Consider the following 13,664-nt stretch of genomic DNA (forward strand, 5'->3'; position numbering starts at 1 on the left):
TTGAAATTTATATACTACTTCCAACAATTTAACGTCAATTTGTTTCAAACTCGGAGGTTCCCTTTAAAATAGCAAAACATTTTCTTCTTTGTTTTTTGACCTCACACGATGAATGAAACAGAAACCAAAGCAAGCGACCTGTGCTGATATGATCAACAAAGGTAAAAAAAGATATGTTACTTTACTGTAAACATATACAGGTAGCGGGTAACTGAGAAGAAATATCTTTGAGTGCCGTTCAGATAGTTCTATTAACATCACACGTGCAAAAGGCAAGTTTTTTTTTTTCATTCGACAACCGTAATGAAAGTATTGAGGCAACATAATTTGAATTTTGTTAACAAGGTTTTCTATTTCAACAGTCGAAGGACAAAATGATGTTAACCCTTTAAACCTAACAGTGATCAGCACCAAATTTCCCCTTGTCACATCAATGCTTCTTGAACCCCTACGGTTATGAGAATTAAGGATATGAACACCAAAGGTGAATTTTCTTGATACTTTAATAACTTCTCCTTGGTTCTTTTATAAGAAATGTATGGAAAAAAGATAGGAGAATTTGTTCTGTGATATTTTGGGTTATAGGGTTAAACATTGAAAAATAGTAATTTATTATATAATCACCCCCAAGGCTACCTGTATTGTTTTGTTCATAAAAATATTTAAAGTAGTATAATATTTTTTAATTACTAGCGTGAATTTTCTGTAAACCCATCGGAGAAGGATATGTTAGCAATATGAAAAAAAATATATTACGCAATAATGGCCACATGTTAAATTAAGTCTCAGAAATGCCATCACACAGTCAGTTGCAACTGAATCAAAATTAAATCCTATCATGGCATCATAAAAAAAAGAATCATTCTTCGAAAAAAGTCAATTGAAAATTATCTTTTCATTAGAATTAAAAAAGTGAACTTATAGGAAGCAAAAATTATAAATTATTTAGGTATAAATTAGACTGTAAGCAAGACACAAGACTGCATCACATTTCAACAATAACATTCGAATAATTATATACTTGTTTTTAATCCTTCGAAAGAAAAGAGTTAATTGTAACATATATATACATGTACACAGTAGAAATTTAGTCGCCGTTTATTTTTTAGGGTAGAGCAAATGTATTTCAGAGGAATATTTCCTTCATTCATCAATATGGAACGACTTTTTCATTTGAATGCAAAAACAAGCAAATGTCCGCTTATTGAAGTTAAGTTATGCGAAAAAAAATTAACAGCTGCTTTCCTTGAGGGAAATAAAAAAGAAACTGGTTCAATTTTTGGTCATTTTTTTTTCTGTAATCAACATAATTACTAGTTTTTAGGCAACCTCTCCGTTGAATTAAGAATTAATAGCAAAAAAATCTACCGCAGAACAAGTGAACATTTTATGCAATTTGTTATCACAAACCAAAGCTGGACAGGGCTGTACTTTCTAAGTGCGTTCAGTGTTGCCCACGCTTGTAATCCTGAGGAACAACTTCTTGTAGAGAGAATCGATTGTCATCAGTCATTAAGTCATTCAGGTAAGTGAAATTATAGTTGTTGTTCTCTTTGTGTATTAACTGTCCAATTTAACTGTTCAATTAATATTTAGCTAACACATCCAGCTACTGACGCAAATAGAAGTGAAACTTTGGCGCGAAGAAATAAACGCAACACTGCGCACTTTGATTATTTCACAATAAACACAAATGAATATCGTTTGAGCTGATCTTAAACTTAGCCAACAAAACGTACCCATTGGTTTGAGCCATTAGTGAGAGTGATCTGCTTTCTAGTACTTTTGTTGCAAAAAATACATCGCATGAGCCCAGATGGCTATTTTGCATAGCATAATTATTACTAAAAGCTACCCAAAAGTTAGAAGAATATATCACAGGAAAAAGCGTATTACGAGTTCTGATAATAACGGATGCTTTTCACCAGCAAATAATTACAATTTGCTCTTTACAAACAAGTTTTTTGTTTAGAAAATAAAATTAGCATCTCAAAATGCGAAATTGCTGATTATGCTGTTTTTCTCAAATGTTTTGTTAACAAAAATTTAAACTCAGGTTTGTTTAGTTATTCTTTTTACGAAGTAGGGAACTTCTTGTACATGATCATTCCAGATTTTTACTGGTTAACTGTTTTCAGTATTTCAGTTGTAGCCTGATCATAATATGAAAAGCCGGATCAATGTGTTTGAGTAACTAACTCATAAATTTGTCTAAAGCTTTGTAAGTGTTGTTATAGCGAAATTGCATATCCGGTGTAAAATCTGATTAAAATGTCCGAGCTACCAGATGCCGTTTTCTTTATTTAATTCAGCAATGACTTGGAAGAGGGCTACGTTCAATTCTTTTACGACACTTTAGGTCATCTGATATTTTGGAAAAAAAATTATCATGAATGTTTCATGAATGTTTATTGCCAAAACTTTTTAACATCAACTTTCTTCTTATGTTTTTTATTGCTTTGCGAAGCACACAGTACACAATTAGACTCGTTATTATGGACTTCGTCAATGTATCGTCAGAGCGTTTTAGTAAATGCTGGTCAAAGCAACATTTTAAGGATTGAGTTCGGCAGGGCAAATACTAGTTTCCTTCTGTTTAGGTGAATTATGCAACCTGATTAGCTGTACGAGTGGTCCAGTTTTAAGTCATCTGGAATGACTCTACCAGAAGTCTCTACCAACGCGAAAAATTATCATATTCAACACACAGTATAAATTTTATTTGAACCAAGACAAATTAAAACTTACGGGGAATTTTTTTTTTTTTTTCAAAAAGTGTACATATATCTTATATTTGAAAGAAATTATACGTAAGCCAATATAAATATGGTGATGCAAGACTTATGTCACTTCAACAATCAATCATACCATTATTCGTTCAGATAACTCTTTAACCAAAACTCTCCTGTTCCTTTGCATCTTCCTTAAAACACTGAACCTTTTAAAAAATTAAACTAAAATGTCAGAAAAGGTATCCATAAAAGTGCTATGGAAAAGATTCAAAATTGGGTCGTTAAAATGTGAAATATAAATTATCCTTACATCTTACAGGAAGCACATGGCCAATGACAAAAGCAGCTGTAAATCTATTGAAGAATCTAGGCAGGTCAACATTGAGTCATTAAACTTTGTCATTGCCAGAAATAAAACTTGTATAACACACGGTAGCTGTCAGTTAAACTGTTATCCTCTCAGGGTTATAAATATTACAAGACAACTGGCCTTACCTCAGATTGGTGCGTGAGACTTAATTTTATGTATTTTATAGTTGATTATTTACTAGTGAATGAATGCGCCTTACGCGGTAATAATTCATCAATTCTTGTGGTTATTACTGCCTATTATTTAACCTTGTTTTTTGGTGGCAGCGCAAGCAAAATTTTAATGTTATCAATGGTTGAGATGTTGCTATCTTGCAGGCAGGCGATTATTTTTATTATGTCTTTTTTGGTTAACACGCTGACAATAGTTGGCGTCTTGGTGTGTTCTATCGTGAGAAATTATTTAAGTTGGCATGCTTAATGATTTTCTGATTCTCATCTGCACCTTATGCAGTCTTGGGGTGTAATGGGGGCGAAAACTAGACCAGTGAACTTGGTACCTAACTAGGAAGCAATATGATAAAATGATTGATTGACTTCCTGTCTCCATGACAACAACTTTGTCTCAAGTTTTGATTTTCTTTGTGAGAAATATTAACTTTTTTATCGTAACGTACTCATTTTTATACCATTTTTAGCCTTATTTATTAACGTCATCAGTCCACTTTGCGGACACAAAGGAAATAGTTTGGTACATACTACCTTATAAAAGTCTCATTGCCTTACCTTTAATGGCCTTGAAATTCGGAATAGTATTAAGCTATACAGTGGCGTCTGTGTGTTTAGTGGCCTATACTGGCTTTTAAAAGGTGTTCTTCCATTCATGGAGTCAATGTAACTACATTAAGTATTTTTTTTACGGGTTTCTGACGTGGCATGTTCCCAAGGTTTTTAAAGGTTGGTATAATAACAGTTAATGTCCTTGTGCACCAGATAAATTCAATATGGGTAACAACTATGATGTGCCTTATTTCATGCTTTTTGCCAGGAGCGGTGAACGATGTTCCGTTGTAATCTCGTACAAAAGTTTCCTTTTCTTTTGTAAGGCTCACTGTGACTTTCCAGGAAATAATTGTTTGTCATATTAATGACGTAACGTCTAATCTTTTGTCGTCATCTTTCCAAACACGAGCACGTTACTTCGAAGAGCACATGATGGCCCTCTACTTATAACAATAATCCCACAAAAAGTCGTCTCAGGTTTTGTTGTATTTTTATTCCGCAGCATGAAATCTACTTCATGGTTCATTTTAACTTTAAAATTACCAAGGTTACCAACAAGACTTTGGTATCTTCAATTGTGAAAAGGCAATACTGTTAACGCGCAATACGAAGACAAACTTAAAGCAAGATGTCGCACCTCAGCCGAGTATCAACCTTTGTTTTCCTGTCATACGATATAAACAGTCAATAAATATAAATTACTTCAGATTGACACTTGAGATTAGTGAGGTAAATTGACAGATTTTCTTTGGTAAGATAAGGCAGTAGTAATCTAGGACAGTGTTTTTAATAACTCACTTTATTAGAGCAATTGATTCTGTTTACCCGCAGGAGTCATTACTCCAATAAAGATCAGTAATTTGAGCAATTGCGATGGTGTATAAACACTTCTCCAGCATGGCAATGCTTACCTTGCTATTTGTGCTGTTTTGGAACGAGAACGGCGTTCTCGCCAGCCAAGGTAAGTTCACTTCATGCTTCTTTTCTTTGCTCCAGTTAAATTATACACGGACAACCGTGGTATTACAGGCCTTATTGCCATGAGATATGTAAAATGTACTTAACTGTCACTTCTGGTAGGCTGTGCAGTATGTCTTAATGTCATAATTTTCTGTTCAGTAATTGCATCTGCTTGTTTGTGCACACCTGTGTGCTTGACGTTGATTAAATTTTGTCTTTAACAGAATGTGGTTCAGCGGTAAACAACTCGCTTTCAAGTCCTGGATATCCAAACAACTACCCAAATAATATGAATTGTAGTTATTCGGTTCCACTTCCAGACGGCATGACGCTGGTTACTTTTGACTTCTTTGACTTAGAGTGGCATGAAAAATGTCGGTAAGTGAATTTAACTCTATTATCATAATATTAGGGGTAAGTGAAATGGTTCAAGTTTAACCCTATGTCTCTTAGATCCGGAGAGGGGGATCTCCCCACCCCTCCATAACTTCGAAATTATAAAAGCATTGACAATTAAACTTGGAGGATTGATATAAGATTGAATGATGTTTCGTTTGACCTTCACAATCGGAAGTGAAGACGTCATTTAAGGTGGTAATATATAATGGCGTCATGATTTCAAAATGGCGGCCATCTTGGACCCGCCATCTTGGATTTCTGGATTTCCTTAAAACTTCAGGAAAGCACTGAAATTAAGCGAAAAGTATTCAACACGATCAAAGGAGCACTAATATGAGGTAGAAACACACAATTTACATTAAGAAAAGTAACTTTCTTCATTTTAAAATGAGATTTTCCTTTTTCTGAAAAAAGAAAAAAACAACAACAACAACAACAACAACAAAAAAAGCAAAAAAACGGCCGGTCAATTTATGATATCATAAAAGTCGATAAACACTAAACGACCGCACAAAATATTCCCCAGATAAATTTTTGAAAAGGCGCTGAGGTTTCATGGCGTTTACGGAAATGTTAAAAAAAATAGTCAGGTTCAAAGTCCCCGCGGCAGAATCCAAGTTCTTGCTTCGGACGCACCGTTTACTATTTTTATCAATGTTTTGTCGCGTGGTGGCATAAAGCTTTACAGCGCTGGTGAATCAGATAATTTATAAGCAACATTTGTTTTAATGAATTAAGGCCGTATCTTTTTATTAATTACATGTTTATAACGATCAGTATTCTCGTGTTGCGCGCTTGGTGAAGCCGGCAGCACACCTGAAGATTTTATACGCCGATCGCGGCGAATTTGATCGAAAGCGAAAATCGCCAGCGATTTTCGCCAACAATTGGTGCAAACACACTTGGCGATTTTTTTTGCCGATCGAGGCGATGTGGCAGTTTTAAAAATTCATGTGATAAAATCACCCAACCTGCTGGGTTGGCTTTACTGGCGATTCGCAGTAATGACCGTAGAAAATCGTGGGAACGGGCACATTTAATTGGCGAATGCCGGCGAATTTAAACGCCGGTATCTGACATGCCAGATATCGGTGATTTTATACGCCGATCGAAGCTATAGGCGAAAATCGCAATCGCTGCACCGGGCACACCTGGCGAGTTTCGCGGTTATCGGCGTATAAAATCGCTAATTAAAGTGTGTCGCCGGCTTCAACGGTTTTCCTCCTTGGCTGAGTGTTTCACGAAGTGCCTTGAACAGCTCAATGGTTTTAAAAATTTTTGTCCTGTAATCGCAATGAATCCTCGTAGAATTAAGAATATATCCTTAATTAATCCTTAATGTAATTAATCCTAAACTCTACTCGGCCTCGAGCAATTAAATATACCTATTTTCCACTGATGCGCAATTTGTTGACATTCATGTTGTCCTAAAAACGACGTTTCAATTATTGAGACGTATAAATCGCTGAAAGAAGATTAGATGCAAAAGGTCTTGAACACATTTTTGTCTCAAACAAGTACTAAAAAATAAAAACAAAACAAAACAAAAACTATGTTAGAAAGACACTTTAAATAAATTATGTGTCGTTTCTGGGGAAAAAACCACGATAGATTTATTGCTCGAAGGTTCGGGGTCATCGTGACTCCATTATAAAGAGACTAGTTAAAAAGCCTGAGGTACAAGATAAGCATAAATAAGAATAGACGGCCTAAACAAACACCTTGGCGAGGATGGAATCCGTTAGTACGTTCAGTGTTGGTTTACGCATGCGAATGTGTGAGCATTTCTCTAACGAGGCAATCAAATTTGCCGCTACATTTCGCGATGACGTGAAAATTGCTCGGTGAAGCGTTCAGGCATTTCACTATTGTGTTGGAGGTGTTCTGATTTTCTGTTTAAGTCAGCATTGAAAAAAAAGAAAAAAACAAGAGACCAGCTGTTAGACATTTTTTTTTTCTCTTTAAGCAACGTGTCTCATATAGCAGTTATCCGAGCAGAAGAAGCCTGATTTAGGATTACTTGATAGTGGGTTGGAAAACGGAAAAGATAGCAAGCAAGGAATAACCCACTTGAGAGAAAAAAAAATAATAAAAATAATAATAATAATAATAATAATAATAATAATAATAATAATAATAATAATAATAATAATAATAATAATAATAATAATAATAATAATAATAACACTACGGGCAGTTGAAAAGAGTACCATCAAATCCTTTTAATTAAACGTGTGAAAGTGTCACCGAACACGAAAAAGATAAAAAAAAAAAAATTCACTAGACTCTCATATCGAAAGATGGGACTGGCTCTAGACGAAGTGATCTATCGGCCACAGTAAAGTAATTTTTCCATTTCCGCCACATTACTCTTTATAATTAGAAAAATTATTTTCCTTGCAGTTATGACTATTTGAAGATTACTAATGACAAGAAAGAGTCTTTCGGCGTGTACTGTGGGGAGATGACTAGAAACTCTGTTTCTGTATCTGGAGACCAAGCAATAATAACATTCTTCTCAGATATTATTGTTGTAAGGAGAGGATTTCGGTTATCCTTCACCACTGGTTCACCTGGTAAGAACATACCGGCTGAAGAAATCGCGCTGGCATTATTAAAAATTATAGCAAATAATAATAATAATAATAATAATAATAATAATAATAATAATAATAATAATAATAATAATAATAATAATGATAATGATAATGATAATGATAATATTATTCCAAGCAAAATTGATATTTACAAGTTAAAAGTAGATAATGATAATGATAATGATAATAATAATAATAATAATAATAATAATAATAATAATAATAATAATAATAATAATAACAGCAGCTACTTACTAAAACTTGTTTCAAGTTCATTTGTTATTTCTAACTTTACAATAGCACAAATTTTCATGGAAAATTCCGTCAGACAAACAACTGTGGTAACTGCTTCACCACTTGCAGAGAAAGCAAAATATATGCGGGTAAAAGATTATCCAGTTCTTTGTATCTTGCGAAAGCCAGGTTTGTATCCAGGTCTGAAGAAATCTTCAATGGCTGTGGTTTGCATCCCTACATTTCGTTGCTACACCTAGCTTCATTTTTTTCTTCTTTTAAAATTAAGGTTTAAATTTTTTGTACAAATGCCACTTCCTAAATTCAGTCATGTCATTTTATTGCCAACGTCACGTCATCATTGACGGACGGTTTTCAATTTAATCATCCTCATTTTAGTTGCACCAAAGGTTGTGTCACCAGCTCCTGTCGTGCGAGCGGTGTTAAACGCCACGCGTACGTTGTGCACAGCCAACGGAACCCTTCCTATATATATGGAGGTGATAAGGAACTCAACAACTCTTGTCAATGCAACAAACATTGCACGCATCCGAATAAAAGAGGAGGGAAACTACATATGCCGGGCGACAAGCAAATATGGCACTGACGAGAGAAAGTTCATAGTTGTGGAAAGTGAGTCACGAAGATTATTTCATTTAAAATGAGCTTAGAAACTCGCACTCTTGATGTTTTTTTTTTTTTTTTTGGACCAGTTTTTCATATGTTACAAAATGCTTATTTATTTTTTCCTATTTATTTCTGATACTAGAACTCTTTAAGTTTGATAGTATTAAAGCAAGGAAAACCTAACAAAGATTAATGATAGCTTGCTCAAAATGCTTCTATGAGATACTGATGTCACATTAAGTTAGATATGCGTCCAAACTTCCATGTAGCGACCACTTTTGATCCACCAGCTCCCCTTTTTATTATATTTGCTGTTATTATTTTCTCAAAAGTTTAAAAGTAATCATAAGTGAATAATCGGCAAACATCTCTGATTGGCAAAGCCGAATTTGTCAAGAGTCAGACCCCCAACCCCCCCCCCCCCCCTATAATTATCCCTGGACACCAATTTCTTTTCTTTTTTTTTTTTTTGTTCGAGAACAAATAAAGATTATCCTTCAAGAGTCACCAAATTTGGTGGCTGTTTTAGGCCACGTTCACAGCGTACCAGACGATTTTTCGACCGGTTGAAAATTCGCGCGATTAGGTGTTCTATTGACACTGAACCACGCTAACCGTATGAAATTTAAACGCCTAGCTGTTCAAAAATTCGACCTCCAAATTTGAAGACGAGTTTTAAGCCGATACGGTCCAAAATTTCACCTTGACCGTCTAAATTTTGGTACGGCAAAGGCATGGTTACATTGATCAATGCGTGATAACTCAGCTGGAAAGATAGAGGAAGAAACTCTAGATTGCGAACATGGAAAGTGTCGTTTTAATACTCGCTTTGCTTCGAAGTAGTACGGTCTTAATGCAAACAATTGCAAGAGAGGATGAAGGACTCTATTCGTGCGAAAGTACTTGTGTAATTTTCGCACCCTGTTATATTAATTTTCGCGCCAAGATCGTTTTAAATGATGTAATTTGCATAATCTGTTACATTGTTCCCTTGACAATGGAGTCATGATCACTCCAAAACGTCGGCTTTTATCGTTCGTTTTTGCTGTTATATGCTTGAGCAAATCTCTTATTATCATTATTATTATTATTATTATTATTATTATTATTATTATTATTATTATTATTATTATTATTATTATTATTATTATTATTATATCAGAAACTTACATCAGAAACTGCGCAAGCCAGAATTTAAATAGTGACTTTTTTGTCAGTCGTCTACTTCAGGATGGTTGAAAAGTTACAAACTCGCGTTATATGTGATTCGACTCTAAGAAATTTCCAACACTTTTTGTGAACAAAACGTTAACATTTAGTTGCAAATAACCGATTTACGCTTGCTTTTCGGTATCATTTCAAAGAAAAAACTCAGTTTTACTTCGTAATCCGTTTCACAGTTGTAAATAGGTTTTAATAGTTCTTTTTTATACTCTTATCTTGTAAATAAGCAATTTTTTTGAAATATGTAAGTAAAGAGATTCTCCCCATTATTATTATTATTATTATTATTATTATTATTATTATTATTATTAATATTATTATTATTATTATTATTATTATTATTATTATTATTATTATTATTATTATTTTGTTAATGTCATCATCGTGACTGATGAGTGGCGTGAAAACTTTCCAATGTCAAAGGCGAATTTCGTGAAAATTTGTGATAAGGTCAGACCTTTTCTGCAGAAGCAGTCTACAACTACAGTGGAACCTCGATTTAACGAAGTCGTTGGGGACCAGCCAAATTTGTCCGTTAAATCGAGGGTTCGTTTTAAAAAAAACCTCGATATAACGAACTTGAGGGGAAACGATCAAAATATTCGTTATATCGAGGTCATAGTTAATGATTGATTTGTAACACAGGTGACTTCTGTCACACCATTCAATGCAATCTTTTTCACCCAGAAGTGACGCGTTTTGAGATGCAATTCATTAAGCATGGTGGCTTTAAGTAGCAATAATTTTCACTTTTGAGCAGACGCGCAGCTTTTGTTCACAAAAAAAAAAACGAGACTTAAAAGCGACTTAAATTAAATGTTCCAACATAGACGTTATACAGAAAATTGTCGAAGTAAACAAGGAAACGGGCTTTAGTGTTGTTATGTTGCACTACCCAACATTTTCGAATTTCAAAGATTTAGTGTTTTTGCTTTAATATCTGTACCTTTGTTTTAAAACACGGAGGACAAATCTCAGTGGAAGTGACTGGCAAACGGAGAAACAAGGGCATTGGACTAGAAATTCCGGTTACGTATTCGTTTTATCACAAGAAGCCTTTAAAAGTGAATAAGTTAATAGAACTAACAAAAGACAAAGAAGATAGAGCAGAAGTTAATTGATGTCGAAATACTATAGTGCAAATATCTAATATAATAAGCCGTTGACTGAAAGGTTGCTGTCTCTCTATTACCATAAGGATTAAAGGATTTGTTGACTGTTGATCTGTTCAGCGTTTAACTTCTGTCGCGTGTTGACATTGTAACTCATTATATTGAGGTAGATTTTACGTTTGGGTTTCCGGATTATGTTCGTTATATCGAGGTTCTATTCCATACATTTTACTGTAACTTTGGCCGGGACATAGAATATCGTTCGTTTTATCGAGGACTTCGTTAAATAGAGGTTCGTTAAATCGAGGTTCCAATGTACGAGATCCTCAATGAATGTTGAAAAACAAGTAGCTATAATATCTATCGGACGAGGAGAGATACCTAAAGGTTACTGATGCACTCGGACCAGGGAAATCAACTGTGTCTGAAACGCCTTCAGGCGTCGAATCTTTAACCTTTTTATCACTACCACTGGGTTAGCCTCTCTTTTCTTCGACGCCATTTTGTATTTAGCAAAGTAGTGCCCTGCGCATGGGCAAATTGTAAAACCACCGACAAAAGTTAACATTCAGAGCAGAGCAAAAATGTTGAACAGTTCCGTGTGAACAAAAAGTCCGGTCAAATGTTTCAACCGGCGGAAAATTTGTCCAGTACCTTGTGAACGTAGCTTCAGTTATGCATATGCAAAAAATCGTGTAAACTTCGCAAAGATCAAGTGTGCATAGTACCCACCTCCCTCCTAGGACTGGATGGGGTCAACTCGCTCTGAGGACTCAAAAGTATATAAACTCGCAGTTTTCAAAAGCTCTCTTATTTGAAACGATAGACGGATGGCTGGATGGATGGATGGATGGATGGATGGATGGATGGATGGATAGATGGATGGATGGATGATGGATGGATGGATGGATGGATGGATGGATGGATGGATGGATGGATGGATGGATGGATGGATGGATGGATGGCTCGATGGATGGATGGATGGATGGATGGATGGATGGATGGATGGATGGATGGATGGATGGACAGACTGACGGACAGACAGACGGTGATCTACATTTTTTGTGTTCACGGAGTTTAAAAAGGACTGTTTACATCATAGCAGCATCATCAACAAAACAATAACATCGTGAGTGTGTGTGTGTGTGTGTGTTTCATATCCACATAGAGGAATAAAAAAGTACATGTTAAACGCTCCTCTTTGATATTTACTTTCCGTTGACCTTTTTTAGCGGCTTGCCCGGAACCTTGTGTTTGTTCACCCTGGCGGGGCGATCGCACCTTGTTAAATGTTTCGTGTGTAGGGAAACAACTGACCTCAATTCCTGGACCATTACCAACCGATACTGGATTGCTGTAAGAACGCTCCTCTAGTATTAACACAATAACAACACAATCATAAGATAAACTCGGACCCGAATGGCAATTCCACGCTCACCGTTCATTTGTTCTCATCTGGAAATGTTGCCCAAATACAAAAGTAGTAATTTCAGTCCAGACGATTCAAATCTATTCAGTTTCCTTCTGTTCTTGTGGCTCAAGAAAACTATGCAAACAAGCTAACCCACACCCCCCTCCCCTCCCAGCTAAACGCAGCAGGGTTATCAGCTCTCATACCTATCATTAAGTTTTTACACGTGGTAAGAAAAAAGAAAGAAAGGAAAAAAAAAATTGTAAAGAAGTGACACATATATCAGTTAAAAACATTTTTTTTTTATTTCTATTAGGATTTATGTGCCTTATTAGTGACACGAGCTCTAATTTTTAGAAAAAAAAAGAACAAATCGCTATCCCCAATGTTTTATTATTCTGATAATAGAATAAACCGAGTTTATGTCTTACTCATTTCAATGAACGAATCCATTGTGGCATAAGCTGGTTATTACTTTTTCTCTTTCTTTTGCTTTGTTGTGTATGAGCTTCAGTTTGATAATGCGTTCCAAACTCAACATAATAAGCTTTTCTTTTTTTTTTTTTCTTCTATTCCTTTTATGTCTTGCTGGGAGCGTTTCAAAACATAATGATAAGGGCGTTTATGATCGACATACTCATAATCATGAGAAAAAGATTGTAATAATGTTGGTAATTATGCCTGTGTCCTTTAAGCATTTAGACGTTTTTTAAATCGACGATTATCCCTTATTGATTGTAAAGTAACGTTTCCTTATGTCATTGGTCTCGTGGGGACGTGTCTGATAACAAAATAGTAGATGTATCTCTTGGACTTCTCGTTAATATCACTCACCTAAAATCTAGAATCAGAAATCAATGCAACTAAGAAATTGATTGAAGATTTGGTTAGCCCAGGATTTGAATCCGATTTTGAACCGGCCGGCTGCCCTCACCACTCAGCCACTGAAACAACTACGCTGCCAACATGACTTTTTATTAACTTATAATGACAAGCTTCTGGTAGACATTTCAACAAATTTTCTGGAATCATGATCACCTCACTACACTCCCGCTAGATCGGTGATGCACGGCCAAATCAACAAAAGAAAATTGATTTCTATTCCGCGCCCCCCTTAATGAATAGAGAGGGAGGGGACTAGAAATCTATTTCCTTTAATTGATGGTTGTGTTTATTAGAAATTTTCTGGAATGTTTACAGCTCCATCTTAACTCATTTCTATCTATTAGAAAGTATCTCTCACAAAGGCACAAGTTACAATTCGTGCTAACAAATT

At 35.2% G+C, this 13,664-nt stretch overlaps 2 protein-coding genes across 3 annotated transcripts in view; both read left to right on the plus strand.

The window, feature by feature from the left end:
- Nucleotides 1–13,664, plus strand: part of LOC146454419 (uncharacterized) — a 241,301-nt gene that overhangs the window by 153,892 nt on the left and 73,745 nt on the right. The gene's annotated exons all lie outside the window — the stretch shown is intronic.
- Nucleotides 4,271–13,664, plus strand: part of LOC146454426 (uncharacterized) — a 328,274-nt gene continuing 318,880 nt past the window's right edge. Inside the window, exons 1-4 of the mRNA XM_085095575.1 lie at nt 4,271–4,785; nt 5,009–5,162; nt 7,587–7,759; nt 8,414–8,647. Coding sequence (XP_084951701.1) covers nt 4,698–4,785; nt 5,009–5,162; nt 7,587–7,759; nt 8,414–8,647 — 649 coding nt within the window. The 5' untranslated portion in view covers nt 4,271–4,697. The remainder of the gene's footprint in view (nt 4,786–5,008; nt 5,163–7,586; nt 7,760–8,413; nt 8,648–13,664) is intronic.

This window comes from Pavona decussata, unplaced genomic scaffold (genome assembly GCF_977016875.1).
Source record: "Pavona decussata unplaced genomic scaffold, jaPavDecu1.1 SCAFFOLD_302, whole genome shotgun sequence".
Classification (NCBI taxonomy): domain Eukaryota; kingdom Metazoa; phylum Cnidaria; class Anthozoa; order Scleractinia; family Agariciidae; genus Pavona; species Pavona decussata.